This window comes from Thunnus albacares, chromosome 6, assembly GCF_914725855.1.
Source record: "Thunnus albacares chromosome 6, fThuAlb1.1, whole genome shotgun sequence".
In the NCBI taxonomy this organism is placed as follows: Eukaryota; Metazoa; Chordata; class Actinopteri; order Scombriformes; family Scombridae; genus Thunnus; species Thunnus albacares.
The window spans coordinates 14,837,618-14,852,705 of NC_058111.1; the positions used below are offsets into that span (position 1 = coordinate 14,837,618).

A 15,088-nucleotide genomic window follows, 5' to 3' on the forward strand; every position below is an offset into this window, starting at 1 on the left:
GCGAGAGGAGAGCCGGGCTGGACGGGAGGTGAAGGGGTTAAATGCGCGGGACTGATCCTGCTGAGCCAGCAGCAGTACGTTAAAGTGCAAGGTTTCATTGTAGCAGATACAAAATGAAACTCCTTCCCATTAGTCCCGCTAGTAACTGAAAAGGCTCTTCGCGAATGCTTAACCCTTACTGCACCGCAAACAAACCACAGCACCAACACAGGTAAAGCCCTCATAATTGGTCAATGGCTTCTGTGTTTGTGTGTAAACTCAAATGCACAGTTATTATAGTACAGAGCCCAACTGTGCTCATGAATTCAAACTGCCTAACTTGATGCGTGAGGAGTGTACTGTATGTCTACATTCACACATAGAAAGACACTTAAATGGAGTGACCCATGAGGGTGAATTTCTTTTTCTAAACTCTTTTTCTCTCCCGCCCCCTCCTCTTCTTGAGCAAGCCTCCCACGCCATGCTACAGTAGACACAGTCTCTCAGGGGCTTTAGGGAGGAGAAGGCAAGCATACCCTTCCTCCAGTTAGAGTAGGGCAGAACCATAATCATCATAATTATCATCATCATCACACTGCCTTAACTGAGGCACACCACAGCAAAGCAAGTGGTGCAATGACAAAACAATGGAACAAATCAACCACGTAAACAAACCCATAATAGGGGGCGTAAGGTGAATCGGGTCATTACAAAAAATAAAAGGAGCACGTTGTACGCAATTCTTCTTGTTATAGTTTTAATAGCACACTCATTTTTATTTTTGTTTAGACTGAGAAAATGGATACAAGCTGGCTTCATTTGAATGATTACATCAGCTCACAGCTATAATCTGGCAATTGTTCCGAAAAACTACTGTAAACCCTGGTTCAGAAAACCAAAAGTAATGCTAAAGGCTGAGGGATTTCCCCAGTCTTCCTTCAAACATTCATACTCTACGCATGATATTAATGTAACCTCTCCAAAACACGTACACACACACACCTTGCCCTTCTGGAGAAGACATGTGTTGGCTCAGACCTCTCTCCAGCCCATTTGTTTTAGTGCTCCAGAAAAAAAAGCCATTTGATCCTAAATAAATCAAAATGGAGCATGAAATGCCTGGTGATCAGCACACAAGAACCCAGCCCCGGCTGTTTGTTTTCATTACAACAGGTCTGATGGAGCAAAACACTGACATCTCCACGTAAAGAAGCCCTAAAACGTCCCATGAGGGCAGAGCAGCGAACAAATAATATTGTTTCTGGCCAAACGTTCAGCAATAATAAAACAACAATTACCATTCATCATTCTCTCATTTCCCCTCTCATTACAACTCCAGTTACCATCAGCACCAGGTAACATGAACATGTGGCTTAAAGCTGAATGTGGTTTACAGAGATGAACAATGTATAGAAAGCACAAGGTATATAATGGCCTACATAATATAAACCACACTGCACTGGAACAGCTAACAGTGAACCACAGATACTGTGTGTTTCAGGGAAAAGGATGTAACTGACTATAACTCATAAATGTTGTATTGATAAATGAGCATGAACAAATAAGATACACAAAACAGAAATGCATACTATCATATGTGGAAAGTACATGGACTCCAGAAGCTCTACAGTAGTATATATCCTTCAAAGCATGTCATGAGCAGCTGCTTATAACTACATTCAAACTACTTTTCTTCATTCAACTTAGAAGCATTCTGAGCTCTTGTCACTAAAGATGATGGCTTATACCCATTTTACATCAGACTTCTAATGTCAGAAACGTCAGAAATGTCAAAATATTACAATGTGATCAACAACTGTAAACAAGATCAGGGATGAGACCTTGGTTAAACTGTGATTAATTTAGGATCAACATACTTTCAACATTTTGTTTTATGCAGTCTTGTGTCATCTAACATGGTGAACGTAAAATGTTGACAGAATTGTTCTTGGTATTAATATAAGGTGATAGCCACCAAGATATTCTTTTTCTGTGAGGCTGTATGAATTACTTCTAACATGAAATAATGCTGCATCTGAATAATTCTATCTATTCTGACTAACAAGCAGAACTTTAACAAGGTAACAGGAAGTTATCACTGGAATTACACGGTGCAACCTATGAATGAAAACATCTATTTCCTTGTCACACTATTGCACATGATTGCCATCAACATTTTAACATTCCTTGGTCATGTGTGTGAAAGGGGGAATTACAGTGAGGACTAAAATTGCAATGTTAATGCAAGTGTGTATTTGTGCTGGTAGTGAATTGAGTGTAGCTGAAAGTGCAAAGCAATATTGGTTTTTGGATAATTTAATGACCAGCTAATGTGGCACATGACTTGTATGTCCTGCTTTCAGTAAAGCAAAGCTTCATTACACAAAAATACCAAAAATAATTGAATGAATTCATCAAGTCTGAAACTCAAAGAGGTCAGTAACATAAATATTTATAAAGTTCAGCAATATTTTTATCTCCCAGTTAATCTTATTTCGATGTACTAAGCTACTGCTACATCTTTTTAGACTCAGTCTCCCCTCCTCCTGCGTGTTTTTTGCAGATAGGCAAGAACTTCCACATTTCATATATGAACGACAAGAGCATCTGTAAGTTTCTACAACTGCTGACATACCATTGAAGTGACTGCTATTGTGAGCGTCATGATGGGACAAAACAATTCAAAAATAAAGCACTGATGGAAGGTAAAATGGCTTTCCTTACTCCAGTCTTATCACAGAGCCGCAGGGTGTTGAAGGAGCCCATGGCAAACACTTCTCCATCTGGAGCCCAGGACAAAGAGGTGACTGGGTAGTCATGAGACGATGACGAGTAAAGAAGACGGCCAAAGCTGTCCCATACCTGTTGAAGAGGGACAAAGACTGAAAAGTGTAAAACAATTTAAAAGATCCAGTGACATCCAAAAGTATACCTAAACACTGCTCACCTTGTATTTACAGTCCTCTCCACCTGACAGTATGAGGTCATTGACTGAATTCCAGTCCACCTTCAGAATGACCCCATCATGAGCTTTCCACTAGAGAGAGACAGATCACAACAAAGTTATGCATAGATCTCACACCTCTAACACTGCTATCACAAGTTACTGAGAAACTTGTGTCACAGATAATAACATTACATACAAGTTTCAGTTCATTTTTCTCTCTCAAGCTCACTCTATCTTGATTACTTACTCTCCCTCACTCTCTCATGCTCGCTCTCTCTTTATGTTGCTCTTTTTTTTTTCTTTTTTTATTTTTTTACAATGGAGTGGCAGTATATAAATGTTGTTGTTGTTTGTTTATCCTCACATTCACAATGTTCACTAAAGCCACACAGCATCCAACCCTTGTTCAACCCTGGTTTACTGAAGCATGTTGACCCATTCAGACAGACCACAGATACAGTTAAAACCCGTATCACCGCGTTGGTCTCAAAGGGGTCTCAAGGGAGGTGATGAAATTGGGCATGTGTGTGTGTTGGTGCCCGCGCATGCGTATGTGGTAATAGCTGAGAGAGAGAGAACAAAGAGTTGAGAAGGCGCATATAAAACTCTCCGCTGTTTATTTAAGGTCCCAGGCGCCATTCAGCTTCAAGAATAATAATAAACGAATGTATACATGAACAAGAAAAATTCTCACTGGTGTGCAAGGTCCTCAGTGATGCAACCTTCCCTTAAAGCACTCTAACACATATAGATCTATTGCATTTTTGTCCCTGTTATTTAGCCCCTGTATAGCAATGCAAATCAATTAACGGCAAGTTTCATTTATAAAGACCTGGCAAGAGGCAAAGGGCATTGTGATGCCAGGTCCAGCAAGGCCGGGATCTTCCTAGTGGTACTGGCAGGTAGTGGCACCTTAGTGGCAGCTTGTGGCACCTCAATGGCAGCCTGTGGCACCGCAGTGGCAGCCTGTGGCACCGCAGTGGCAGCCTATGGCCCTCTGTTGGCAGTTGAAAGACTCGCTGTCAACTAGGGCGGAGCCAAATTTCGTGGTTTATTTTTTACGACAGGTCAGCAGCCATAAGTCCATTTTAGAATGGTTGTTGAGCAACCACGTACTATTTTTTTGTTTTTCATTCATTTTATGTAATTAATTCCGCAGAGGAGGTTATGATTTTGCCAGTTTTGAAATAAAGATGAATACAAATACACTCTTTACTAATAATTACTTTTACTTTTTGTCATAACAATCAGCTACAATAATGGAAAACAAATCCACAATCTTATTACTATAAGAGTGACATTGTATTACGTTGACACAATTGCGTAAACACAGGTTTAAATGTAATTGAGCAAACATAAGTTTAGTATATTCTTATTTAATTGCTATATATCATCTTGTTTACACATATTTAGTGGTCACAGTAATGTTAAGTTGATATCATGATATCATGATATCAAGTATTCCAGCTAGTGCCACTAACTGCCACAGGAGTGCCACTAACTGCCACAGGAGTGCCACTGGCTGCCACAAGAGTGATTCATTTGAGATGCAGCTCAGCACTGTATGTCAAGTTTTTCTAGTCATAAATGTATTATAAACATTGTGTTTCGGTTAGCTGCCTATTCAAATTTTGAAAGTTTAGAGTGTAAAAGGGTTCCATTATTATGGAAGTATATGATGACCATTCCCATGCTCAATTATGTCTCATAAGTTGTTGCAGCAATTTTTGGGTTGATAAAGTTTGGTACAAAATGTAACCATTTTTGACCAATCGAGAATTGATAAAAATGACCAAAAATCCTTCCAAAATACCACATTAAGACCCAAAGACCTTGAGGACCACCATAGGAAACATTTGACATTTGGAGGTTTCTGTAAGAATTGCATTTTCGGTGATTGGATGGCGAGCACTGTTCTAGAAATTGCTTAGAAACCCCCTTATTGTCAATATACCTAGGAAAGCCATACATCCTCTGAATACCCTAGGTCTGTAGTTTGTGGCTGTAAACTTTCATGAGGCTGTGATTTTCCTAGAGATCACAATAGGTCATTTTATATGGTGAGGTCAAGTTTCAAAAAATGGTCTCACTACAATGAAATGGCTACTGTGGGGACTAATATCATCACACATGAATACAAGTGGGCTCATTGAATCCACAAGAGTCTCAGTTTTCCAGTCGTACCCAAATTATGCATTTCCAAGACTGTTAAGGGATCCCCAGAAATATTCAAGTACACCATTTTTAGAATAGGCGAAAATAACACATTTATACTGCACAATAAAAATGCCATGGTTTTTGCCCAAAACAGCATGGGATTAGCATAAAGTGGGCATATTTTTAAAGGGGAGACTCGTGGGTACCCATAGAACCCATTTTCATTCAGATATCTTGAAGTGAGACGTCAGGGGACCCTTTTGACCATGCCTGTTTTGCCCTTGCCAAAATTTAGCCTAAATTTGGAGTGTTATCCAGCCTCTTCCTGACAAGCTAGCATGACTAGCTAGCCTGGATGCCGTCATCTAGTTTCAGATGATACCAGAATCTTCACTCTAGCATTAAGACAGAGCCCACTGTCAGCCAAGGACACCCGCATCTTTGTAGAGTTTAAGAGGTTAAGTAGCCTACATGTTATTTATACTTTTTTTTTTTTTTAAATTAATGTAAGCAACGTGGGTGTGGGGCAAGGAATAAATCAGCCCAACATTTTCTGGGTTTTCCTCATAACTTCAGTGAAGTTCAAACACAGCTCAGTCAAGTCATCATACCGTGTTCACACAATTATGTTTACATAACACAATTTCACTCTTAAATAAAACGGAGGATTTGTTTTTCATTATTATAGCTGATTGTTATAAGTGACTATAAAAGTAATTATTAGTAAAGGGTATTTGTGTTCCTTTTTATTTCAAACGGGCAAAATTATAACCTCTTTTGTGGAAGTAATTACATAAAATGAATGAAAAACAAAAAAGTAGAACATGGTTGCTCAACAACCATCCTAAAACAGACTTACGGCTGCTGACGTGTCGTGAAAACAAAACAGGAAATTTGGCCCCACCCTAGTTAACAGTGTGTCTTTCAGCTGCCAACAGAGTGCCACAGGCTGCCACTGAGGTGCCACAGGCTGCCACTGAGGTGCCATAGGCTGCCACTGAGGTGCCACTGCCACTGAGGTGCCGCAGGCTGTCACTGCGGTGCTAAAAGCTGCCAATGAGGTGCCACTACCTGCCAGTGCCACTAGGAAGATCCTGGCCTCTCTTGCCAGGTCATTGGCACTAACAAGGCAAACAGAGACAAGTGAAATGAAACTGCTCATTAAATACTATAGTGGTGACTAGGCAGATTATTATTAATAATCTTTTCATTATTAATATTTTTTCATTTCAATTTTTCAATTGTTCATTAAAACTTTTTTATGCAATGAGGAAAATTTCATCAGTTTATAAAGAGCTGTGCTCCATTTGTCTGCATTTTCACATTCATTTGAAGTCATTAATTCACCATGAAACTTTTGGACAAAGCAGCAGAATTCCTCAGTGTTGATATTGACTGATTTGTAAAAATTAAGCATATTATGGTAACATATGACATATACTCCATGTAGCCTTAGTATAGTAAAAGTTAACAATATTAATTTGGAGTCACTGGGTCATGTTACCAAGAAATGATTGAAATTAAATCCCATATGCAATGACCATAAATAGAGGTGAGTCACATGTGGTCTCTGTATCAAGTTTTAACATGATTTTAAGTCAATTACCATAACTTTTAAAAAATAGTGTTTCAAAACTTTCATTCATTTAATCTTAAGCAGCTACAAAAGATTTTTGACCTCTTAAAACAACAACCAAAGTACATAAGAATAAATAAAGTTAGTGCACCTGTATGACTTTAGCGCTGGGCTGCAGAGGCTTGATGACCAGCTGTCGACCTGATGTGTAAAGGATTCTGTCTGAGTCCGGACCCCAGGCCACAGAATACACAGGAGACCCTAGAGGATAAACAGAAAATGACAATTTGCATTATTTTCAACCCAAGAACAATTTATTGAGCTTCAGCGAATAATGTAAGTAAATTAATTTAGTGAACTCTGATACTTATCTTAGGTTATATTAAAAGGATGTGAATTTAAATTGTATGTGTAAGAATTTCTCCCTCTTTTGTTGACAAACTAGGAGTTGATATGAACAATAGCTCTAGGATACAGCTTTGCTAATTCCTCCTCTCACATTCCCTCAGAGTCAGAGATCTCCTCATCATTCAGCCAATGAAACAGCACTTAGCTTGCAGGCACACCAGCTGAGCAAACCTGCCTAACCTCTACAGTGCACATGCGTTGGGGAAAATGTGCATATGAGTTGGGTTGTGGCTACGCGTGTGTGTAGGGGAGGTGGGCCTGACATTTAACCCTACTCCAGGTGCATGTGGTTTCTCACAAATGCCAACTGGTCACATGATCTAAATCTGACAAAGGCGATGAGAGGGGTTGAGACAAGTTCCTCTGTACTCCCTCTTGCTCACTTCCAACCTCTTCCTAGAGCTCTGTCTCTCTTAAAATGGGTCATAGTACCCAAGGAGGACACACCTCACAGCCTGTTTTGGGCTCTAAGGAGAGGCAACACCTGCAGTGATCTGAGAGCCATGTGGATGATGGTGCATCCCTGTGGCAGTGCTATATATATACATATGTGTATATATACACATATGTATGTATGTGTATATATATACACATACATACATATCCAGGTGTTCTACAAATCTGTTGGTCTGTTCAGCAGCTCATTCTTCAAACAGCCAGTTAAGGGAAAATGTTCCTACATACTCGGGCTCAATTGCTGTTCTCTTGCCAAGTTTTCACAGCACCCGTCATTCAGCAGGAGTGTGCCATCCATTTCCCTAGAAGCCACCGTTCATCCACCACTCATCTCTTTTCTATTTCACTACTGAGTAGAAATACTTAATAAGTCAAACAGCACAATGAATCAATTAATAAGTAAGCCATCTGTAATGTGAATGCTGGATAGAGAAATGTATCATTAGGAGTCTTTTTTTATGGCTTTTAATAAAACTCCACTGCTATAAAGCTTTGAAACTTTATGGTGCTTTTCATTTAAAAATAAAAAAAAAGGACTGGAAGACCGACTCTGCTTTTGGTTGTACTGAGCACAATTACATCCCAATAGGCCCAACACATTCACACCACACAAACACAAAGCCATGGAAAGAGACAAAAAAAAAACATTTCCTCCTTGATTGTCATTGTAAATAATCTGGCTTGAATAAAAAGGCAGCTTCAGCATAAAAAATGAATCTTGCAGATCGTTCAGCCTGCGTGCCAGTGCAAACACACATACATGAACGCAACGACCATGCACACACTTTTATAATGAAAGCATAATATTAAATGTAGAATGAAAGTCTGAAGAATAAAATCAAACAATATGTAAGGTGTGGCAATACATTTGTCATCTGGGACCTTGTGTGAGGGAGGACTTGCAAGGCTCATTTACAGGGGCGGTTAATCTAAGTCTGGTGTCAAACAGGAGCCAGATGAGGAGGTGAACTTGCGTGTCATAGCACTGAGAAGAAGAAATTATACACACAAATAAAGCTGAAGTTCTGAGTGCCTAGTATCTTTATCAGGTCTCTGCTTCTTGCTCTTTTTCTCTGTCACAAGAGACGCTTTTTTTAAACCAAAAGGGGCAAAAACAATCAGTACTATGCATATATGTGATAGAGAGAGACAGAGAGGGTGTAATTGGTGGTGGTGTGTTGTGTTGTGTTTACTAAATGCCTGCAGCTGGTTGGTCGGTGACTGGCTTCACATGGTTGCTGATGCCTGGCAGCTGCTATGGCTAAAACTCAAATAGTCCCCTTCTCACATGCACATTCAAATTATGTGAACCAAGATTTATATCTAGAAATGAACATGGACTTTAACCACTGTGCATACAGCTCTAGGGTTTGGGTTATTACTACTGTTTGTCTTAATATTTACAGTTGGTTACAAGTTACTTTATGATGGATGAGTTTATCCAGTAGACAAGATTGTGAACAGTGTTTGAGCTTTCATATTTATGTATGCACAAAAGTTTTAATGTGAAAATATTGCCTTAAGGCTGAAAAAATGTCAAATTCTTCACATAGTGGATTTAAAGTGATACGTTTAAACAATGACATGTTTCAAGGTTAAAGTCTATTTGTCTGTCATTTTCAATCTGCAAGTATACCAAGCTAGTGGCTAACTAACTCCTTGTCTGAAAAAAACAAGATGCAATCACCTACATCAATTACTAACACAATGACTCTGCACTCGCCTGGTCTTTAAGAATATAATATTTTTCAAAAATAAAAATGATACAGAAACCATCTTTGGATGACATCGCTAGTTTCATATTGTGGTTTGGCCAACTCACTGAATGAGCGATCATTAGCTACAGCGACAGCTGTCATTTCAGGCTGCGTGTTAGAACATGTTAAGACTACACTATAAATAATGTAGACTATTATTAATATCAGCGCTAACGCAATTTGAAACCTGGACTCTTTAAGATTTTGATATAAAAATAATTGTTCAGCTCTACTTTTACCATTCAGTCTATCAAGCAAGGAAACTGTAACCAATATTGTGCTAGTTGCACACAGAGTAAATAATGAGTGCATAACAAATGAATGAGCTCTATTCCATTCATTAGTATTTGGTTCAATGATCATATATAAATTGTTTTGTGATCATTTATAATTATGAACAACAGTTTCCTGCAAGCACTAGTCACAGTTATGTGGCTTAAATTCAGTCAATTAAAGCTGGGTCTCTAGCCTTACCTTGGCTGGCTAGTGTTGAGCGCAGCATCCCACTTTTGGACCAGATCTTGATCTGCCCATCCTCTCCAGCTATGCAGAAGTACAGAAACAGATCAACATGTATGTAACTGAATTTGAAAAAAATATATAAAATTTTATTTAAACCTTTTTTTAAAATTTAAAACAGATTAAGTTAGTATTTGATAAATGTCAATGAAAATATGAAGAAATCATGTATGTTGCTATCTGTCTTACCTGTGATGAGAGCAGTCCCATCATAGTTCCATCTGCCAGCCAAAACAGCTCCTTTGTGTGCTTCAACACTCTTCTCAATGCGCCCTATCTTGGAGGTCAGGTGGAACTTCCCTGCAAAGAGACGAAAAGAGGCTTACTATATGGAAGTTCCAAATTCAAGGTTGGGCTGGTGTAGGTGTACACAGTCACTGATTCAGGAGCAGAAGTGTCTGCTGTAATTTACTGGCTACTGAGTGGATGCTGACTGACAGTGCCAGTCAAAAGTTTGGACACACCTTCCCATTCACTTCAATGAGAAAGTGTGTCCAAACTTTTGGCTGGCACTGTATATAGAGAACACAAAGACCAGGTTTCATAACTCTAAGTGATTCAGGTGGCTTGGTGAGGCAAATGGGCCAGACATTTTTTTTTTACCACATCCATTCCAAAACACATTTTTGAAGCTTGAAACTTTATAATCCAGCACTATAAATAATACATATAATAACTATCAATTCCCTAACACACAATTAGCAACAAAGCTATACTTTCTCCCAGCTAAATTATAAACTTACAACATGAAGCGGATGAGTAAAACTAAAGGGTTTCCGTTGGTTGAATTAGGGCAATTTTCTATTCGGTAGACGCGAAGGGTGATCAGGCATGGAGACAGTTATTGAAGACACTAGCCTAACATATACTTTGTGGCAGTGTGTATTAAAAAATTCTGAATGTTCTATGTAATTTCTGGTGGCCTAAAACTGCAAATCAGCATGCTACTGCTCTCTCCCATTTCTAAATTTGGAGATGCCAACAAAAGTGGATGTTACTGATCCAGCAGGTAGTGAATATAACAAGCATGTACAGCTCTCTAAAGGACTCTTCAAATTTTAAAAATCTGTATTAAATTAATTGAAAAATATAATTTCTATTTTTGTTACATCCAAATGTTCACTTACGTCATCAGTCACACTCAATCAATCACATCTATGTAGCCCAACATTATGTCTATAATGCTCTTGTGTGATGAATTGTTGGTGTGCTTTTTTATCTGGCAGATTTTTATTTTCATACCAGAATTTTATATATTCTTGAGATGCTATGTTAAGAAAAGCTCGATGAGTCATCTGTGTGAAATCTATTGTGACAACACGTTATAATTTCATGGAGAAAAGAAGAACAAGATAGTTGTTCCAAACACAAACCCCAGCAATATGCTTCATGCTTAATTTGGTCCTCTTTGAAACTAGTCTACTTCTATTCCACACAAGATCCTCTCTGGTAGATGTCAAATTATGCATCTAAACTATGCAATTATGCTTCTAAGCCACGGGAAAATATTAAACATCCCAAAATAATGAAGTATACTTATTAATTAGATGTTCAATATTTTGTTTTGGAAGTAGAGATCGAAAATAGAGCTATAAAATCTTAAACATTTATTTCTAACTCTATGCAACTGGAAAAAAGTCAACTGCATATGCACTATACAAAATACAGATTTAATATACTGGCACAGAAAAAAAGGTTTAGTAAACAAACCAAACTAGGAAAAGTGACAAAATGAATGCAGAGTCCTCCCACCCAATAAAACCCTAGCTTTTATGTACTTTCTTTTCAACTGTATTACACATATCTCTGAAAAAAGTATCCTGCACAGAATCCAAATTTAAAAAATTGCACCAAAATCTGTGTGATTGTCATGTTTTGATTTTTCTACAATAGCCAATAATTTATTTAAAAACAATAGCAAAATAAGGGTGACACTGATATGTGTTTAACTGTACCAAGGCAAGAAAGCAAAAGAAAGTTGCAAAAGTGAATCGTAACAGAGTTTTCACTACTCGTTGGTCTGCCAGAGAAAATTGCTGCCTCAGTTTGTGGGTGTGTTTATGCAACCCTACACTGCCATTAGTGTTGTGACCACACATTGCCTGCCATAACAGTTCATCCATATTCTGTGTGTTTATATCTAATATAGACCGAAGAAGAGACTTAAGCGACAGCAGATGCACTTCACACCGACTGCGCTGTCAAGTGAAATATTACTACAATCAGTGTTTCCCCTCAGATTTTTTTCAGCAGCGGTGCTGTTGTGCGCACGCAGAGCCCACGATGCCAGGACTCGCATTTGCCAACACCGGCATTGGATTAACTTAAAACTACCTTAGAACTGTTCCAGATAGGTTTATCCACATTCACAGAGTCATGTGTGTGATAATTTACAGGAGCATTTGACACCAGAAGGGCTCTGGAGATCCAGAAAAGTGTCACTGTAATAAATGTCAAAAAATGAGACGCCTCAACACAGTCGGGGGGGTTTGAGGGTTTTCCCACAAGAAAATTTGATGTTATTTGACTAAAAACTAAAAAAGCTGTTCCAGGTGTTACAGGACAGTGTGGAGGGCCCCTGCAAAGTCACAATATAAACTCAATAATATCTCACTGGAAACAAATCTAAAATGTCAACAAAATAAATAATATTCTTGACATCAAAATACTGAGTGAAGTTTAGAAAGAATGAAGAACACAGACATCAGTCACTATAAGTTATTGATCCTGTCTTCTGTCCTCCTTCCTCTGCTGCTGATGTGATTCACTACCATCAGGTACTGCTGGTCTGGAGGGGGGCTGCTGTCTCAGCCAGTAGCTAAGTTTACAGTAATTTGACTAGTTTTAATATACGTGGCAAACTACGCTAAACATTTACAGCAGCTACATACAGACAGCTTTCGTTTTAGCTTGTTCATAACACTATTAGCTTAATGAGTGTGCTGTCGTTGAACATACCGGTGGTGGATGGGACACTGCAGACATAGCAGGTAAAAATATTGCTTGTTTATGCTTGTTGAACAGGTGGTTTGATAAATTATTTTCATTGGCTTTTTACTTGCAAAGGTTTTATTGCACTTACAGTAACGAGAGTAGTTGTCGTCAACTCGAGTAAAACTTTCTCTTTCACTTCACCTGCTTCACTGTCTCCACTGTCTCCACCACAACCTCTCTGCTCTGCTGTTCGCTCTGTGTGTGTGTGTGTGTGTGTGTGTGTGTGTGTGTGTGTGTGTGTGTGTGTGTGAGAAAGAGCTGAGCCCTGCCCACGGTCAAACACAGACACAGAGTGCAGAGGGGAGGACAGAGAGCAGAGGCCATTCTCTCCCCACTAGCTCCAGTCTGCTGCTCGAAGTGGAGAAAGCGTGCATAGTTTGCATTCATTGTGATTATTATGCACAAAGTGAAATTTCAGCAGGAGCGTTCATCATTTAGCAGTGGCGCTGCACTGGTGATGGTGAAAGCCAAACAAAAACCAGAAAAGAAACTGCCTCACTGCCTCAAACATTGTGTTGTTTAGATCGAGATCAGTTTTTGTGCACAAGTATTAAACTGGTGGAGATGACTATGAAGAGCAACTTCTGAGTATATGCCTCATTCAACATATAATCAGGCAAGACATCGTCATCCTACTCAATATGAAAACCATACTGATGACAAATAAGACTAGAGGCATATCAAAGAGTAGTGAAAACTCTGTTAACAGTTATTATGTGATGTTAGTTTAGTTAGCATATGACAATCTCTATTCTAAATCAACAAAGTGCTATTGAAACAAACATTTCCCTGTGAAGACATGACTGAAAAACAACCTGCCAGCCAGTTATGTGGCTGTTGACTGAATAAACAACTTGTGAAATAAAACTGACATATTGATTTAATGAGTGAACTCAGAAACCAAGCCGTGAAGAATATAGAGAATATAGAGACTTGCCATCAGTGCTGGTGAGGACGAAGATCTCTGCCTGGGTCTGTTTCTTGCCACCAACAGTTTTGGGGAACCAGTGCAGGTCAATGGGGTAAATGTCCTCTGCCAATCTGACAACAAGACTGGTCTCATTGGTCAACAAGTTCCACTTGAGGATCTGGTGGTCCTCACTGCATGAGTACAGCTCATCAGCTGTGGTCCAGCCAACACAACTCACAAGTTCTTTATGTGATCTACTATTAAGGAAAATGATCAAAATAAGTTATTAGGACAAGTATTTTAATTGGTCTTGTGAAATACCACGGTAGCTTCTGCAATAAATAGGGTCATGTGAAAAAATAATGAACAAGATTTGGTTCAAGTTAGGTGTTAGATATAACCAAGCAATATGAAGTAATCAATTACTACAAATCAATTACTACTTCCAATGGTACTAGCAATAATAATGATGGCAATATCAAAGTCTTTGACGTACATTTTAAACTCCACAGAAACACACACATAAGGTTTGATAGCTAACGACGTCACAAAAAGGATATGTTTGGGTTCCTTTAGCAGCGATGTTTTCAATCTCATGGTGGATGTTTGTGCCTGCTGAGAAGATGAAATGGTCATTTAGGTTAGTGACAGTAACTCACACAGTAAAGTTATATATTTCAGACTAATGTGAAACTACCTCATCAACATAAAATATATAGAAGACTAAAACCTGCACGTATGAACCGTACCCCGTGAATAACGCGGGGTAGCTGCTATCATGTTCCGATACCAGCAACGGTAAATGAAACAAGCGTCTGCAGTTGCTACGTTACCTGCCACTGTTGCTAACGTGAATCCTCGGCTGCCCCAGAGTCTTGCTTGTGACTTGAATGCTAACGTTAACTTGGTTTTCTGGTTATAATTGACATCGCTTTTTTATCGTTACAGACTTTACTGCAGGGCAGCCAACATGGCATGAGTGTCATGTACTCCAGCGAAAGATGCACATGTAGTCAATACAACAAGCCTGTTCATCTATAATAAGCAATTTGTCGCTAACGTTATCAAGGGCTAACTTTTGGTAGCCATTTAATGTGGGTCAGCTTCAAGAGTGAGTTCTCGCGAGAGTTGCAAATCTCACTTCCTTAACGGATATTTCGAATTATTTACAAGTACAAATAACATGTTAAATGAATGTATTAAATTGGGACTAATTAAAATCGAAAAAACTAACATTTATCGTCAATCTATCGAATAATAGTTCCTGATATGCAAAGTACTCCTCGGGGTGGGACTTCGTTCTAACTGTAACCAGGCAACCGTTTGAATACGTAGAAACAACATTAGGCTTTGAATCCGACAAAAATCTTGAATAAAATTCAACA

General features: G+C 38.8%; 1 protein-coding gene across 4 annotated transcripts in view; it reads right to left on the reverse strand.

Annotated features, from left to right (window-relative positions):
* ift80 (intraflagellar transport 80 homolog (Chlamydomonas)) overlaps window positions 1-15,088 on the reverse strand; it is a 64,904-nt gene that overhangs the window by 30,744 nt on the left and 19,072 nt on the right. The window contains exons 1-8 of one of the 4 annotated variants that reach the window (XM_044354878.1): window positions 14,537-14,805; window positions 14,264-14,318; window positions 13,731-13,952; window positions 9,989-10,099; window positions 9,755-9,823; window positions 6,811-6,920; window positions 2,927-3,016; window positions 2,704-2,841 (exon numbers count right to left, since the gene is read on the reverse strand). In XM_044354878.1, coding sequence (XP_044210813.1) covers window positions 2,704-2,841; window positions 2,927-3,016; window positions 6,811-6,920; window positions 9,755-9,823; window positions 9,989-10,099; window positions 13,731-13,952; window positions 14,264-14,300 — 777 coding nt within the window. In that variant the 5' untranslated portion in view covers window positions 14,301-14,318; window positions 14,537-14,805. Of the gene's footprint in view, window positions 1-2,703; window positions 2,842-2,926; window positions 3,017-6,810; window positions 6,921-9,754; window positions 9,824-9,988; window positions 10,100-13,730; window positions 13,953-14,263; window positions 14,319-14,433; window positions 14,505-14,536; window positions 14,806-15,088 lie in introns of those variants that run through there. The other 3 variants (XM_044354880.1, XM_044354879.1, XM_044354876.1) reach the window with 3 other exon arrangements.